General features: G+C 25.0%; 1 protein-coding gene across 1 annotated transcript; it reads right to left on the bottom strand.

Annotated features, from left to right (window-relative positions):
• Nucleotides 1-5,930: 5,930 nt before the first annotated feature.
• Nucleotides 5,931-11,870, bottom strand: LOC109791512 (cytochrome P450 CYP82D47). The gene is made up of 2 exons (XM_020350814.3): nucleotides 10,890-11,870; nucleotides 5,931-6,742 (listed from the first exon to the last, which is right to left on the bottom strand). Exons 1-2 carry the CDS (start codon nucleotides 11,832-11,834, stop codon nucleotides 6,113-6,115), a joined length of 1,575 nt encoding a protein of 524 aa, XP_020206403.2. The 5' UTR covers nucleotides 11,835-11,870; the 3' UTR covers nucleotides 5,931-6,112.
• Nucleotides 11,871-19,563: the final 7,693 nt, after the last annotated feature.

Here is a 19,563-nt window from a genome sequence, read left to right as displayed (position 1 = left end):
ACCCACCAACCCGTGGAGGGCCGGGCCGGGCCAAATTTTTTTTGAAAAAATTACAAGTGGGCCGGGTTGGGTTGGCTCGTTTTTAAAGTGGGTCAAGGTGGGCCGGCCCACATGGGCCGGGTTGGCCCGTTTTGACAGCTCTAGTATAACTTATACAAATTAATTCATTTAAGTTATCTTCAACTATACAATCTCATATTTGTACTATAATAATAATATATAATAATTTTATATTACAAATAATAATAATATATTTAGTTATTCTTTATTAATATGTACTTACTTTTATAATTAACAATCTACTTATTTCTATTTAAAATTATAATTTAAATTATTTAATTTTATAATTTATAATGATAATATAATTTATAAAATTATAAATATTTATTTATTACAAACTTATAAATTAAATTTTAACATTTTAAATAAATTATTAATTAATTTAATATATTTATTTATCTTAAATTAGCAAATAATTTATTTCAAAGTTAATCAATTTTTTATATATTAATTATTAGTAAAATTTAATAACCTTTAATTTAATAATTTGATCGATGAAATTCAACAAACACCATGAGTTATTGAGCGGAATAACTTTACTAAAAGTTATTTTGTAAATTATTTGATTCCTCCTCTCTCTCTCTATCTCAGTCTCTCTCTCTCTCTCTCTCTCTCTCTCTCTCTCTCTATATATATATATATATATATATATATATATATATATAGGAAGAGAGAGAGATGAGGGTTATACTAACACTGGTGTAACTTTTACTAAGTATTACACACTCTTCAATAACTTTATATTAAAATGTAAATTTTGTAAATCTAACCATTATATTACTATAAAAAAATATAATAATATATAATAATTATATTACGAATAAAAAAATTAATAATAATAATAATATATTTAATTAATCTTTATTTATATATACTTACTTTTGTAATTAACAATCTACTTATTTCTATCTAAAATTATAATGAAATGAAGTATCAAATAATTTTTAAATTTTCTAAAAATTTGTAGATTTAATCTATGCATTAAGAATTTTAAATTGAAAAGTTGGATCGTTGAAATTTAATGTTGAATATAAGTTATTGAACGGAATAAGTTTAGATAAACTTACTCTTAGAGTAAAAATGATATCTCTTCATATATTAAATTAGGTTATCACGTACCATTATATATACTAGGAGAAAGAGAAAACACACACTTCGTGTCCTTAAATATTTTTAAAAGTAAAATAATTAAAAATTATTTATTTATTTCTTAAGAATTAAGGGATTTTTTCCGACAGATTTGGAGAGAATAGTTGAATTATGTTGAGATGGTAGGGTCATATTGAAGAGAATTGGGCAAGCGCAAATGGACATAATGCAGTGTCTAGATTTGTAATGTAATTAACATGTATGTAACATGTATCACGCCCACCCCAACTAACACTTATTTGTTTTTTAGCGTCAACCGATCGATACATTCGTTAGTTTTAGATTCTTTCACTTTAGTAAGCCATTTTAAAATTGCGTTCAAAGTTCAAACGTATACGCACCTCTTTGGATATAAATCACATTTTTATTGCTTTTTTTTTTTATCGGTAATAATTCCATTTTTTTTAAATAAAAACTCTCAAAAATGTTTATTTTTTTTTTCTAAACAGGCTTAACATATAGTTATGCTAAATTTTTTAAGAGAGTTTTATTATTTATTTTTGTTTGGTTCCAATTAAGAAGAGAGAAACGAGTTAAAAAAATTGGTTTATAAATAGAGAAGTGATAAAAAAAAATTGTGATACTCACTCAAAAAGAAATCTTTTCTAATATGAGGAGAAAAGGGAGAAAGAAATCAAAAGGATAATACTCTCAAAATTACAATACTAACTCAAAAATTTAAGTTGGCCGGTTATATATATATATATATAGTGACGGATCCAAAAATTTTAGATAGTGAGGGCAATATTTATTTATATATTATAGTATTAGAAATTTTATGTATAAGTTTTACAGGCATAAATATATATCATAATTATTTTTTACAAGTTTTTATATTTAGGATTATAATTAAAGATGAAAATAAATTAGGTCAAACTAGATTTTATTATAATTTAGTAGGTTTGAACCTAACTTTCTTTAAAAATATATATCCTAAGTATGACTTATTTATCTATCAGACATTTTTTAAATGTTTGGGTACAATCCTAAAGACCTATTTTATAATAATTTAATACTATTCAAAATATAAAAATAAATATGTTAAATTTTATAAAAATCAAGTTTAATTTATTTATGATATAAACATATTTTTAATATCTAATATATATTTTTAGATGATAATTTATTTTAAAATATATTTTATAATAACAATTCTAAATGAAACATAAATCTTCCGATATTTCTTATTTTGATTTTTTTTAATCAACATATACAATTTTACTATTTTTATTTTCTTAAACAACGTATACAATAAATAGAAAATACAAAAGGTATGCATACTACAAATTTTATTTTATCAAAAGATATTTTTTTAATACATCACATTACATATGTGAGTATTAATATATATATATATATATATATATATATATATATATATTAATTAAACTTTTTTTAAAAACTTGATTCATTATTAAAGAGTATTCTTTATCACATAAAAGAATTAAGGCTTAAATATATTTTTAGTCCCTCATTTAGGGCAAATCTATTTTTGGTCAATCAAATTTAAAATTGATGTTTTTAGTCCTTGTAATTTCAAAAAATCTTAATTTAGTCCTTATATTCAAATTTTGTTAAGAAATTTATCAAACATTATTGCACAAAATCTACCTATTTGTGTCCCTATTAGTGAAAATATCACATTAAATCCGGTTGATATTGCATAATTGTCTTAATTAGTCACTTTCAAATATGTTATTGGTGACCTAATGGACTAAAACAAGATTTTTGAAAATTACAGGGACTAAAAATAATAGTTTTAAATTTGAGGGACCAAAAACAAATTTATCTTAAATTTGAGGGACTAAAAACATATTTAAGCTAAGAATTAATTTCCTTTAAAAGTTTGATAGACATCCAATAAATAAACAGTTTCTCCGAATCTATATTTTATACATATGATAATTTAAACATATAATTTTTATTTTTTAAAATATATTATTTTTTTAAATAAAAAATTATGTATGTGTCAAATAGTAGTGGGGCAAGTGCCCCCACTCTCCCACAAGTGGATCCGTCCCTGTATATATATATATATATATATATATATATATATATATATATATATATATATATATATATATATATATATATATATATATATATATATGAGAAGGGATTCTTTTACTCCAAGAGTAAGTCTACCTAGACTTACTCTATTCAATAACTCATATTTTACATTAAATTTTAACGATTCAACCGTTCAATTTAAAGTTTTTAATGCATAGATCAAATTTGCAAATTTTTAGGAAATTTGAAAATCATTTGATATTTCGTTTCATTAATTCGAATCAATGTATAAAATGATTTTATGGTTATCCGTAAATTTGAATTAATGAAATGAAGTATCAAATGATTTTTAAATTTTTAAAAATTTGCAGATTTGATATATGCATTAAGAACTTTAAATTGAACGGTTGGATCGTAAAAATTTGATGTAGAACATGAGTTATTGAACGAAGTAAGTCTAGGTAGACTTACTCCTAGAGTAAAATGATCCTTCCTCTCTCTCTCTGTATATATATATATATATATATATATATATATATATATATATATATATATATATATATACACATATATATATAGAAGAAGGTTATAATAATACTGGTGTAACTTTTACCAAGTATTACACCACTCAATAACTTTATATTAATTATGAATTTTGTAAATTCAACCGTTAGATTGAAAGTTCATATCACTTTATACGTGTATATCAAATTTTGTTAAAATTGAACAACAACTTGATGGTAATCAAAGTGTTCATATTTTAGTATATTTTGAAATGAATATATTACGTCAATTTTGTTTTATAAAAATAAAGTATCAAATCATCTTGGATTAATATAAAATTTTGTATATATGATCTAAGAGATATGAACTTTCAATTTAACGGTTGGATTTACAAAATTCATAATTAATATAAACTTATTGAGCGGTGTAACACTTAGTAAAAGTTATATCAGTATTATTATAACCCTTATATATATATATATATATATATATGGCACTAAAATTATGACTTGAAGAAAGAATTGTGATGATTTCACTAATGAGAAAGAGTTATATTTTTTATTTAACTAAAAAGAATATTTTGATATTTTGTTTATTTCTAATACTATAGAAACCTTTATGTATATAAATTAATAGATATTATTATTATGGAATTTAATAACTTAAATTTTTTATAATATTAAAATATATATATTATTAGGAGTGAAAATAATATAATACAATGTGTATATAACTAAAGGTTAAGCTTTAAAACTGAACTATAGGTAATTCCTTAGAATTATTGTTAAAATTAAGGTTAACTATATATTAGTGTTCAAAATGATTTGTACCTTGGGTTTTTTTTTCTTGCACAATTTATAACCGTGATTTAGAATCACGGGCGTGAACTATAATTATTGATCATTTGTATTTAGCATTCTAGAATCAGAACGGCCCATTCTGAACCCAGAACGGGTCATTCTGGTTCCAGATGCATTAAAGAAATTTAGCATCACCTATGCATCTACGTGGCATCCACGTGGCCAACAGTTAACTCTGTTTAAGAAATTTGGACGGAAGGTCCGACATTGTAGTAAGTTAAATTATTAGGGACCAAATTGAAACAAAAAATTAAAGTAAGACTAAATTAAAACTTTAAAATATTATAAGGGACCAAGTTAGAGTTTTAACCTAAAATTAATCATTGTCACCATTGTTATCATCACTGACGTTGTCATTAACAACGACAATTGTAGTGATAACAACAACAATAATGATAATGATGTGTCATCACATAAAATAGTAATAATTAACACTACATGAAATAATATTAATAAATATATTATCTAATTTTATGACTCTAAAATTTAACATAAAATTTCATTTGTAAGTTTCTAACATTTAATATATACGTCAAAATATAAAGTAAATGCAGTATTAATATTTAATTAAAATTTTAATAAAATATAGTAATTTCCATCATCAACAATAAATTTATATTTAAAATAAAAAATATTAAATCAATATGGTATAAATTATAAAAACTTAAAGATATAAAAGCATGTAAACTAATTTAAATGATTAAATTATATTTTTATAAGAAAAGTATTAAAAATATTTTATTTTAATATATAAATTTTATAAAATATACATTATTAACATTTTTAAAATTATTTTGAATAATTAGAAAAAAATTAAAAAAATAAATTTATTTAAAAGAAAATTGATTTCAATTTTCATACAACCAGTTCTGAACCGGTTGAACTAATATTTTACCGGTTCAATTCGATATTAAGACCGTCTAATTATGGTTTGTAATTGAATCGAACACCGCTTGATTCTTAATCTTGATCCGACCAATTGAACTAATCAGTTCAATTTTCAAAACAAAAATCAATAAGTAGTTATATGCCAATTAATTATATTGGGTTTATAAAATAAAATCATGGTCTACCAATTATATCTTTTTTACTTATCATTAAATTTTCAAAAGTGGAGTGAAGATTTTACTGTATATAAAGCTTATGCATCAATACTAATAAATTAAAGAGTTTGAGAAAGAAAACGTACATTTATTTCTCAATATTTTGTTTGTTATTCAACAAAAGGAAAACACATTTTCATAATCTTTAATAAAAATAAAAAATGAAAAAAATAAAATAATTTAAAAAAATTATAAAATGTCTTATTAAAAGCATCATTATTTTATTCTAAATTATGCCTTATAATAAAAATAGAAGAAGGATCATTTATTTAATATTCAAATATTACTAATTTAACCTTTAAATTACATATAAAAACTACTAGTTTAATAATACAACCCAAACTATAATCTCATTATTTTTAGGGCTAACTCCAATATCTTAAATAACAGAAATAAAATAGTAGTGATAGTTGGTAGAGACGTTATTTAAAGGGTTTCATAAAGGTGGAGTGGAAGACGTGGTTTGAGGATAAGTTGAAGGGCATGTTCCTTAGGCAAGGCAACTCCTAAGCCTTCAGTCATATCAACCTGAAGAGCATCCTTAGTGCACATGTGAAAGCCTTGAAGCAAGCGAGCCAGAGTCAAGTGCAACACTTGCAACCCAAATGTCATGCCAGGGCATGACCTTCTTCCAAAGCTAAATGGGATTAACTCAAAGTTTTGACTCATAAACTCAATGTCTTGATGAGTGGTGAGGAACCTCTCTGGTTGAAATTCATTAGGATTAGGCCATACTTGTGGGTCCCTTTGCAAGTTCCATAGGTTAATAAGCAAACGTGTTCCCTTTGACACATGGTACCCTGCCACACAACAATCCTCCATCACTTCCCTAATTCCGGTTAAGGGGGCTGGTGGGTACAAACGTAGGGTCTCTTTGATTATGGCATCAAGATAACTTAGCTTTTTTATGTCTGATTCTTCCACCCATCTTTCTTTTCCTACATGCCTGTCCAATTCTTCTTGGGCTTTCTTCAGGACCTTTCCATGGTTTACGAGTAAGGACAATGCCCATGTTAGTGTTATGGCTGTGCTTCCTGACCCAGTGAGAATAAGGAGCTGCACCAAAAATTTCTTCTGTTAAAAAAAATATCATTCTAAAAACATCTAGAACTTTGAGTAGAATGAGTCTGTAACACCCCAGTTTTTATTTCATTTTTTATTTTATTTTATTGAGGGTATTTTTTGGTGATTTTTATAAATATATAAGAGTGATTTAGTAGCTTGGAACGGGCTGTTCCAGAATTGGAACGGGCCGTTCCAAACTACCAAAATGAATGTGAGTTAGTAGCCCAGAACGGGCTGTTCTCAAGTTGGAACAACCCGTTCCGGACTATTAAAACTGCCTTTAATCCTAAATGGGAACGGGCTTGGAACAGACCGTTTCCAAAATATGGCCGCTGTGAGTAATAAATACACACCAGAATGGCCCGTTCTGGTTTGAGAACGACCCGTTTTGGATGTGATTTTTACCCATGTTTTAAGGGTCCAGAACGGGCGTTCCGGATTTGGAACGGGCCGTTCCGGCGAAGCCTGATGCCTATAAATTGAGCTATTTGCCACTCCCAAAAAGCACACCTCTCATTTTCTGATTTCTTTTCTTCTGCTCTCTCTTCTTTCCCTCTACTTTCTACTTCAGACCGAGGGAAACCTAGCGAGGGAGACCAACCAGATCTTGTGTAGGTTCAGTTTCTACATATCAAAATACGGGGGAAAAGGGGATTATTTATATGTAGAGTTACATGAGAGAATAGAGTAGAGGAAGAACCTTTAGAATTATGAGTAATTTTATAATTATTTCTGTTTGGAGAATTATTGATCTTATGTAATTCTGTATGTATTTAGGACTATGAATATATGATTAATTTGTAAAAATGATGCTTTGGAAGAGAGAACAAAATTATAGAAAAGTGCCTGTAAGTTAGGTTTTGGAAAAATTGCATTATTTCTGTTTGAGGAATTAATGATACCATTAGATTCTGTATGTGTTGCAGATTAGGAATATATATTTAATTTGTAAGAATGATGATCCGGGAGGGAGAACGAAATTGTAGAAAAGTGTTTGTGAGTTAGGTTTTGGAACAATTGGGGGTTTTACTGTTTATGTTAAAATTGTATTAAATTGATAATTCTATTGATTATTATATTAACTTATGAATGTTATTGTTACATTACTTGATAAAAATTGATAATTTAGATGTGAATTGTTTGAGGTGTATGAAACCCATTATTTTAGACTTATCTAATGTGTGTATGGAATTGAACTATGAGATGTTGTGTGGAATGTGAATGAGATGTGATTGTGGTTCTTCACACCTATGACCAAGGGTGAGCACGGCCCGAGATTATTACATGGGTATCATGACCTTGGTTAACATGTCAGGGGTGAGCACGACCCTGTGTTAGGGGTAACGTGACCTTGACACAATGTTATATCAAGGGTGAGCACAGCCTTGGATTGTTACATGGGTATCGTGACCTTGAATAACATGTCGGGGGTGAGCACGACCCTGGGCTAGATATGCTACAGGGGAATCGTGACCTTGGCACAGTGTTATATCAGGAGTGAGCACGACCTTGGATTGTTAAATGGGTAATGTGACCTTGACATAGTGTGAAGTGCAAGATTTGTAATGATTGGTGTGATTGAGAATTATGACGTGATGACGATGCATGATTGATTGAAATACAATATGTTGAAATATTTATGAATATTAAGTTATAATGAGATAATATGTTGCGTTTTCTTATGTGCTATATATATAGATGTTTTCTTTTCTCACTGTACGATTTGTGAATGTTTTAGGTGAGGAAGATCGGACTTTGAGTGGCACCTAGAATGCCAACCGTTGAGTTGTGGGTGTGCTATGATATTGTGACAACGGGCCAGAGAAGTCTAGGATAAATTTTTTTATATGTATTTAAAGTTATACCTTTTCTTTTGAAACCAATTTGCAAACTCTCAAGTTTTATTTTCAATTATTATGTTGGTTATTGATAAATAAATATAAAGGTTTTTTTTGTGAACCCTTTTACCAACGTTAAAAATTTTATTCTTTAGTTTATTTAGATGATTAATATCTATATATGTGTTGGGATAGTAAGGATGTCACAGAGTCAAAATAAAAAATAGACAACTTGTTTAATTTAGAAAGAAGTGTATGTCAAAAAGGGTTTTAATATAAGCGCATATTATTGAGCTCTTTGTAATGTGTATGATATGGGTAGCTTATTTGATGAGTTCCTTGCCAAATTAGCTTATTTAGCTTATTTGGATATAAGTTGCAAGTATTTAAAAAAAATTATTAAAAATATATCAATTTTTTAATAGAGAAGTTTATAAAAAGTTCTTATAAACGTGTTTTAAATAAATTCTTTGTGTGTCATCCATCCACTAAATTAATTTAGGTTAAAATATTTTTGTCATTTTTATTTATATTATTTCATTTAATAATCATATTTTTAAAATGTTCAATTTGACGTTCTAATTTTTTAAAAGTTTAATATTGTCATATGGTCTAAATTAATATTAATGACATTAATAAAATTAAATAAAAGGATAATATTGAATAATAAAGTCAGGAGCAGACGAAGACTTTTGTGCATTTCTCCTCATATTAGTGAAGAAGTTTTTCGGAGTGAGACTCACTTATATTCACACATACTTTTCTCGTCTTTTCTATTTTTGAACATATCTCACTTTTTAACTTTCCACCATTTGTTCGCACTTTTCTTCCCACATTACAAAAAAGAAATTATTAAGGAATGACACACATATCCTATAGTGACACAATATTTATCATTATAGACTACTTTTACCTATATTATAGATACAATATATGTATGTATATTGTTAAAAAGTGTTGAAGTATATTATAACGACACACAATATATATTTTTGAATCTTACTCAAAATCAACATTAAAATTATGTGTAACTATTTGTTAAATAAATTTATATTTATTATATTATATGTATAATGACATATTTTACATGTTTTTGATATAACATTTTTGGTAGTCTTTAACTTCCCCTTATAATTAATACTCTCGTCAGACTTATATATAAAAAAAATTACTTAAATTTTTTAAACTAAAATATAAGCAAATTTTATTAAAGTCAATTTAATTCAATGTTCTTAATTCAAAATTATTTCTATAATAATAATGGAAACATTATTGATTAAGGATATTTTAGAAATGTAATATATCTTTTATCAGAAATTGAAAATTTTAAATATATTTAATACATTTTTTTAATTTGTTAAATTAGTTTTATTTAGGTATAGAGGGTGTACGTCATTTTACCTGTTAGGTAAACTGTTGTCATTTGTTGATAAAAGTTGTGGACCTAACGCATTAATTGAACGTCCAGAAAGAATCGTCTAATTTTAACAGGAAAATTATCCTTTAAATAATAATAACAATAATAATAATAATAATAATAATAATAATAATTCATCTGTTTTATTAATTATTTGAATAAAAATGAAAAGGAAACAAAATATCATTTTATTTTTAATTAAAAATAACAATTAAATGAAAATAATATAATTATGTGAAATATTTTCATATTCTTTCATTACAATAAAGAAAAAATAAATTATTTTCTTTTCTCAGTCCCAGAAAAAACCTCTTTCGGAGTCTACATAATGTTTTTAACTATTTCCTCATCTAAATAGTTAAAAGTTTGATAATGTTTTTTTTTTCTTTCTACGACATTTTCTTAATTTATTCTTTAGTTTTTTAACCAAATATTTGTTGCTGTATTTAATCTTGTAATAAATAAATAAATAAATATATATATATATATATAAGCTTTTCTCCCTTAAAAAAATACAAATATGATATTAGTTTTTCTTAAGAGATACAAATTTAAACATTATATTTTTCTTCTTTTTACATTAAAAACTACATTATTTTCCTTTGATAGATTCAAATATATTACATTTTACTAATATTTTTAAATTTTTGGTTAAAATTCTATTAGCTTCCTTTTAGAAAATAATTATTATCAAAAGCATCCTTTACATCATTTTCCTTAAAAAAATATAAATATTGCATCATTATCTCTTTCTGTATTGCTATATACAGTGTCTTCCTATAAAAGAAAATTTTCAAAATACATTACAATGTTAAAAAATGATTTGTTAAATAATTACTGCAATTAACATTTAATGAGCATATGCCAATTATAGAAAACATACCACCGATGTTGCTTTGATAACTATGTTCCGCTTATAGCCACAAATTTCTTCTTGCCCTTGGAAAGTTGATATCATCACATCCATGAAGTCGCTTTCGCAACTACCATTCTCATCCTCAGCTCTCTTTCTGACATGTTCTTCCAGCCACTTGTCAAGAATAATGTCCATGTCCTTAGCAGTCCTCTTCATGAAACCTACGTGCCCTTGAAAATCAAACCAACTAAGGGAAGGAATAGCATCAGCTGCCACAAAAACACCACATAGATATGTGGCATCTTTTATGGCCTTCCTTAGCCTCCATGCTTCATTATCTTCTTCATTAATAGTGTTCCCTTCAAATCTCTTCCCAGCAATCATCCTCACAATTATATTGAAGGTTGTGTGCTCCAATAACTTGCTTATAGGAACTACACTTGAACCCTTCCCATTCTTTGCTAACGAGTACAAGTCTTTGACAAGAGAGAATATTTCGGTGTCTCTCACATGCTTTAGCTTTTCAAGCCTGTGTCTTGAGAAAATCTCAAGAGTGGAAATTCTTCTCATTTCACGCCAATAGTCTCCATAAGGAGAAAGGCCAAACACTGCATTGTTGTAACCTATGATTCTCCCTGCAGATGTGTCAGGTCTTGAGGCAAAAACTTTGTCATTTGTTGTGAGACACTCCTTGGCAATTTCCCTGCTATTCACCACTAAGGTGGGGTGGCAACCCAATTTGACAGAAAAAATTGGACCATATTTCTCAGCCATGATTGAAAAGGTTCTAAAATAGGGTATTTTAGCGTTAAGAAGATGGAGGTGACCTATGAGAGGTAAAGCACCACGAGGTTCGGGTACTTTGTTACCCTTTTTGTGTTTAGACCCATTAGGGGACTTAAGCACTGTGTATGCAATTAACAAAGCTAAGATTATTCCTGCAATAGTGTGGACATACGTAGCAGGATCCATGGGGAGGGTTGAGTAACCACAATATTTTTGCACATATATTTATAGGATCTTGCTTTCTCTTGCATTGGTTAATCTCATGATCAAAGGGTCCAATATCAATGAGAATATAATTGATCAGTAGGTCCATGTCTAAAAAAACATTAATAAATAGAAATCAGTTTACAAAATCTCTTTGATAGAGGAAATTACGTTTGTGAAATATAAATCAAAATTAATGAAATACTAAAATAAGAAATTAATTTGTTAGTGTATGTCAGTGTACGTACATGGATATACTTGAGTTGTCCTTTTAACAGAAAATAATTTCATCTATGTATCCAATACTCTTGAGATCACCTCATATACAATGAATATTTTTTTTATTTATTTTATAAATTGTTATCATCACTATTTTAGTTTGTTAAAACATGAGTATGGTATTTAGAATATACCAAATTAAATAAATAAAATATTTAAAATATTTTGTTTATACAATTATCCTTTTTCATTATAGAATTATAAGCTTGTGTGTGAGTATGAGCCACTATCTATGCATGAATTGTCTTTCTAATAGAAAATGAATCACTTTTCTCCATTTTTATGACATTGTATATATTTTAAAATTTAAATTTTAATAATATTGAGTAAATTATATTTTATCATGCAAATTAAAAAATAACTTGTAATGATGTATTTAAAAATAAATTTGTTGATTTTTAAAAATTATGTTTATTTACCTAATTAATATTATTTATATAAAATATGCTTTTAAATAGATTAATAGGTCATACCAGATTTTAAAAAAGTCAATCCAGACTGATAAAAAAACTATGATAGATAATAAATTAAACTTAAACTTTAATTTTATAAAATAGGTTCAACCTATATATTTAAGGTCTAGCCTAATTTGACCTATTTTCATCCTTATCTAAAATACGCATACTTACTTTATACTCTCTCTTTACATGTGATTAAGTTGTTGGGGGAATTTTCATTAATCTTTTGGGGAATTGTGTATATTAAGTTGTTGGGTTATTGGTGTATATATAATAGAGAGATGGAGGAGAAGAAGAGATTTGATTACTCTACAAATAAATCTTGATAGACTATTATACTCAATTACTTATATTTTACATTAAATTTTAATAATCTAATTTTTAAATAAAAAAATTAATGAATTTATATTAGATAACATGTTAATAATGGTACAATGTTGCTTAATTTTTTAAAATTATTTGTAATAAAAAAATTGAGGAGAAAAATTACAATTATAAAGAACAAAAATAAGTTTAAGCCTTTCATAAAAGACAGATGCGACCTCTGTAAATACATTTAAATACATGGTCATTGTACCAATTCATTCTCAGAAAAAAAAATTGACTTAAATATGATTTAAGTCAGTAAAATAAGTTTGTGTTTTTTTTCTCTATAATTTTTTTAATCATTCTAAAATATGTAATATTTTTTAATTTTTGTAAAATTAATAAATTTTGATTTGATTTTTTTAAAATATCTTTTATTTTTTATTTCTCTAAAATTCAAAATTATATGTTATTTTTAGTCTCTAATAATTATTTTAAAGTAAATAATAACATTTATTTTAAAGAATAAAAATATAGAAATATCATGCATTAATATAATGTGGTTAACAATTATGGATATCACTTACATACTCACCTAATCTATTAATAAACACAAATAGTTAAAAAAAAATATTATATAATAATAAAAATTTAAAATAAAAATTTAAAATTTTTGTGAATAAAAAAAAAGAAAAAAATTACCAAAAAAAATCACAATCTATACTTATTTTTGGAGAATCAAAATATTTAAACCATAAATTCTAAACTCTAAACCTTAAACCCTAAATCCTAACTGATTATCATATTATTTCAAGACGTGCAAGTATTTTAAATGTGTGTTTGCTTTCACTTTTTATCAACTTAAATGTAATTTAGAGAAATAACTATTAATTATTTTTGGTGATGAGAGGGAAATATTAGAAAACGTAGATCACAAACAAGCACTAAATTAGGAAATGCGTCCAAAAGGTGTAAGCGGCACATATAAATGTGGTGTCTCCTAAACCACACAACGGTCTCATTCTGTACCGTCTTGAAAGAATTCTCCCAACAACTAAAAGTTTGACTCTACTAACTTTATGGCCAATAAAAGAAGTTGCACAGTCAACATACTGTATAGACTTGACCATAATCCATTAAACTTTATTTTTTATTATAAGAAAAAAATTAATTTTATGTGTATTAAAATATTAATTAATTGCATTAAATTTTACTAATATCGTAATATTATTTTTAAAGGATAAAATTTAAGTATTATTTCATTAATATACATTTACGTATATTTAATTCTGATCAAAGAATAACACCAAATCACATCTAAAGAATTGTATCTAAATTTTATCTATTTCTAAACTATCATTCTTATAAATAAAAAATTAAAAAATATATAATTGAAAGGTCATGCATTAAATGAGATATTTTTGGAAGAGTATTATTAAATGAGACAAAGTACTTTGCATGTGCATCACACATCTAAGTGGATATAGAAAATTTAACTGAATTTTATACTTGACTTTCAAATTATTTAATTTTTCTTTTTAAAAAAATTTGGCTTAAATATATTTTTACTCTATTAAGTTTAAGGTAAAAATTTTTAGTCTCTCAAATTTAAAACTAATTTTTTAATCATTATAATTTTAAAAAATATTATTTTAGTTCTTATTATACTCAAATTTTGTTAAAAAAAATCTATTAAATATTGTTACATAAAATCTACATAGTAGTATTCCTATGAGTAAAGTATCACATTAAACCTAATTAATGTTCGATAAGTATCTCAATCTATCACTTTTAAATAAGTTATTTATTGGTAACTTAAGAGATTAAAACAAGATTTTTTAAAAGTACGAGAACTAAAAAAAATAATTTTAAATTTAAGAGACTAAAAATAAATTTATCTTAAATTTAAGGGATAAAAAAAATTAAACTTTAAATTTTAGAATAAACCTTATAAGTCATTTATCTTCTTTTATTTACAAGGTAAGTCATTTTATCTAAATCATAACATATGTGAATTATTTGCGTCTTCCTATCTTGTGTTTTTTTTTTATTCAAGTAACATATATCTAATTTCTGAACTGAATAATTTTTTTTGGAATTATTAACATATATTAGTCTTTTTTAAAAATGATATACGTATAATACACACAGTGATAAAAAAAAATTAAAATATATGAAAAAAATAGGATTTACCTCATGTAAAGTAAGAGAATTGTACATTGAAAAATGAAGTATAATAATAACTATCGATTAAAAAATTAATGATTAATATTATAATTAATTAATTTCAAAATTTATTTTAAAAATTTTTAATTTTATCACAAATTTTAATCATTTATGATCAATAATTATAAACATATTTTATGTTCTAAAGTGCATTCCCTCATTTATAAGATTCAAATCTGAAAAGATGATATTTAGTAAAATATCGGTTTGCGTCATATATGTGTTTGGAAAATTATTACTTTATTCTGAAATTAATTTTATGGTGAAAATAATGATTTCAAGAGAAACAAAACTTTATATTTCTTAAGTGTAAAATTATATGTACGAGATTTAAAATAATTTGAAGATTTACTAATATCTTAATGAAAAAACTTTATTTTATTTTTATTATCCAAATAAAATGAATATTATAAATTTATTTTAAATATTTTTAATTCAAATTTAGATTTAATAATACACATTATATTTGTTAAAGTTTTATATTTCAACAATTATATTTGAAGTAATATTATAAAATAGTTGTATTATTTATTTATCTAGTGGACTTTGTTTATGTGATAAATTAATTGAGTGCAAGTGACTATTAAATAAGATGATATAAGCCTAAAATAATAGATGTCAGTGTTGACTCATTAAAAAATAATGAGAATCATTTTATATTAATACACTACAAGGTTGTGGTGAATTTTGTAACATCCATATTTTCTTAATATATAATAAAATAAAGTTATTTAAATAATTTATTTAATTGAATTTATAATATAAAATAAAATAAATTTAATAAATAAAATAAGAGTAATTGGTTGGTTAGATAGGAGTCTTTGAGTTGGATTCTCCAACAAATTTCGAAGTCTTATAAAAATATGAGGAAGAGAGTTAGGTTAGTTTTGTCTGTAAGTTGTAAACCATAGGAGTAAAGAGGAATCCCTAAAGGAGAATCTTGAAAAGCACAAATAGTAGCTATGAAGATAGGGGAGGAGCATATATATGTCTTAGAGATCGTCACCTAAGGTATGAGAAGGAGTGATAATGTCTCATTATGTGCACATATAAGGGATATAGGTAGTGAGGTGACCCCTAAACTTCCTTAGAAATTATAGTTGTATACGATTGATGCAATTTTGTTGATCTGAGATGGGTGTTGTTGCATGTATATGGGAAAGAATTTTGTGATCCATTGTGTGAATTGTATATTTTATTGTATGTTGAATGTTGGAAAGTTAGGGTTACGTAATAATTGGGGGGTTTTGTGCAATTGGAATGATTTTGAGTTATTTGATGGTGATTAAGTGTTGTATATGCGAATTACATGTGTTATATCATATAATTGAGTTTAAAAGACATTAAGATGAATTCAAATGGGTTTGAAGACCATAATTCATGAGGTTCGCGATTCAGCAAAGTGTAAAATATTTGTAGCAACCTCAGGTGCACCTTAATGTAGGTACTTGATGAGTGTGATTATTTGCACTAGACATAGAGAGGGCCATGCCAAGCACAAGAGCCACATATCCTTGACCTCTCTACATTGGGTCAAGAATGTCTCACTTGGTTGATTTGATGTCAATTTTTCAAAGGAATAACGTTGAGCGTGGCCAACATCACCTTAACATGAGAGTAGCTATGTCAAGCGCAAACATGATAGAAAAGTCCCTAACCTCTCTATGTTGGACGCAAGTCTTGCCTCGTTGGATAAATTTTTCCCAAAACATCTTCAAAGAAGTAAAATTTACAAGAAGGTTCCTCATTCTTAATTTTAATCAAAACAACTACAAATGAATAAATTTAGACAAAAATCAACAATCACCAATTAAAAATGATCAATTTACAAATTTCTCTTACCTCGAACCGCTTGGAAATAAGAAAAGGGAAGGAATAACAAAGGCTCCTCAGGAGTTTGTCATACGACACTCTCGACCTTAATTCTCAGCTCACAACCTTAAATTCTTCAATCTAACATTACTACCCAACTATGGGGAAGGGTTTGGACACTTTTACAGAGTTAAAAGGAAAAAAGGAATTCTCTCTAGCCTAGAGCCTATCTCTCTAAATTCTTTATAGTTTTCTTAAGATATGAACTTATGAAGTTTAAATCTTAAGGAAAACTTTAAATATCTTCTACTAAATTTGGTCAACTTGACCTCTACTAAAAACAACTCTAGAACAATCGAACTCTCAAGGGATCCTTGACTCTCAAAGTTCTAAAAGAACAAATAAATACAACATAACATGTAATTAAATAAGGCAATTAAAGCATACAGTATTACAGTGACAACCCTACTTTGCCCCTATAGGACAACCTAACTCTTAAGGGACCCTTGGCCTTCAAATTCCTAAAAGAAAAAATAAATAACATATAGGATGTAATTTTATAATAAAGCATTAAAAGCATGCAGTGTTACAGTTGCAATCCTACTTTACCCCTATAGGAGTTGGTCTGGTCTATGCATATACTTCTTCTTTTTTACATATAAGTACGATTCAATTTTTCTTGGATCATTTTCACATTTTCAAATTGCAAACTGAACTGAATTGTGCAATTTAAGAAAATAAAAAATTCTTTTTGTTATTTTCCATCAACTTTTAAGTTTTTGAATCTATTTAGATTTTTTCAACTTTAAATATCCTAGTAAGGATGAGTAAGGAGAGGAAACATTAAGAGAAAGAAAAGGAACAAGATGAAAGGGATACACTAATGAGAGAAAAAGAGAAAGGGTGTGTGTGAAGAAGATAGAAATATAGATTAAATATTTAAAAAAAAAATATAAAAAAAGAGTATAAAGAAGAAAAAATGTACAAAAACAAAGAGCCTGATACTTTTCTTGTATGACACTCTTGATCTTTGTACTAACTTCATATGACAAAGCATAACAATGATTCAAACTATAAATTTGGATATTGGACATTAAATTTATGTTGTTCAAATTGTTGACACAGGTGTTGATGTTAATATAATCTCTTACTTACAATTTAACTTTTCGTTGATATTTAAATTCCCACTAATAAGCATTCAACATAACTATACCTTAAATATAATTGTCTCTTATGAATAGTACATGGGGAATAATACATGCATGCATATATAAGGTATGTTTCTAAGTACAACTTTAGACAAGGAAGTAGTGAAAACTTTTCATATTTAAATTATATAATTAATCCTTATATATTAAATATGAATATTTATATTATATGTGAGAGTTTGTTGAGATTCTATTTTTAAATTTTTATCAAATTTAATTTTATTTATCATAATTATTTATAAATCTAAAATATAATTTATATATTTAAAAATATTTATATACTAATTTTAAATATAATTTATATATTCTAACATAATATTTAATTGATTATAAATTTTAACTATATATAATAAAAATGTTTGTGAATTAAACATGAACTTAAACGTGCATTTTAAAATAATTATCAATAAATAAAAATAATATTGTGCTACAATATATATTATTTATCATAAATTTAAAATATAATTTATATGTTTAAAAATATTTGTTTATATAAATTTTAAATCAATCCTTATATATTAAATATGAATCTCTATCTTGTGCAAAAATATTTTTAAAAATTTTATCTAATTTAATTTTTTATTTACATAATTATTTATGAATTAAATTTTAATATTTTAAATAAATTATCAATAAAAAAGTATTTTGTTACAATATAAATTGTTTATTATTAATTTAAACTATAATTTATATGTTTAAAAGTATCAATTTATATAAATTTTAATTATGATTTATATATTCAAACATAATATTTATTTATATAAATTATTATAAATTGTAGCTACATATAATGAATATTATGTCTGTAAATTGCACAAATTAAAATACTAATATGATTTATATATTCAAACTAATATTTATCAACTCCAATATATTGAATACAGGCTTCTAACTTATTTGAGAACATCTTTAAAAAATTTTCTTCAACAAATTAACTTTTTATCTAATTTGATTTTTATTTGTTATAATTATTTAAAAATTAAATTTTAATATTTTAAAAATAAATTATCAATAAATAAAAATAATATTGTGTTACAATATAAATTATTTATAATAAACCTAAAATATAATTTATATGTTTAAAAGTACCTATTTATACAAATTTGAAATATAATTTATAAATTAAACTAATATTTATTTGTATATGTAATTTATTATAATTTTTAGTAACAAATAATCCACATATATATTAAAATATTAGAACTTATAAAAACTAGCAATAAAAAAGGTTCGGTCCCTGCATAAAAAAAATAAATATTTTTTTTAAAAAAATTATGTGATAGTTATTAGGTTTTTTTACAAAGTAGTTATTAGTTTTTTTACAAAGTAGTTATTATTTTACATACATTCTTTTCCTGTTTTATTGTTAGATATATATTAGTGAAAAAAAATTAGAATACAAATATAAGAGTATAATTATCA

The sequence above is a fragment of the Cajanus cajan genome, chromosome 3 (assembly GCF_000230855.2).
Source record: "Cajanus cajan strain Asha chromosome 3, NIPB_CcT2T_4, whole genome shotgun sequence".
In the NCBI taxonomy this organism is placed as follows: domain Eukaryota; kingdom Viridiplantae; phylum Streptophyta; class Magnoliopsida; order Fabales; family Fabaceae; genus Cajanus; species Cajanus cajan.
Note: the sequence above shows the minus strand (reverse complement) of the source record. Positions and strands in the feature narration are given on the sequence as shown.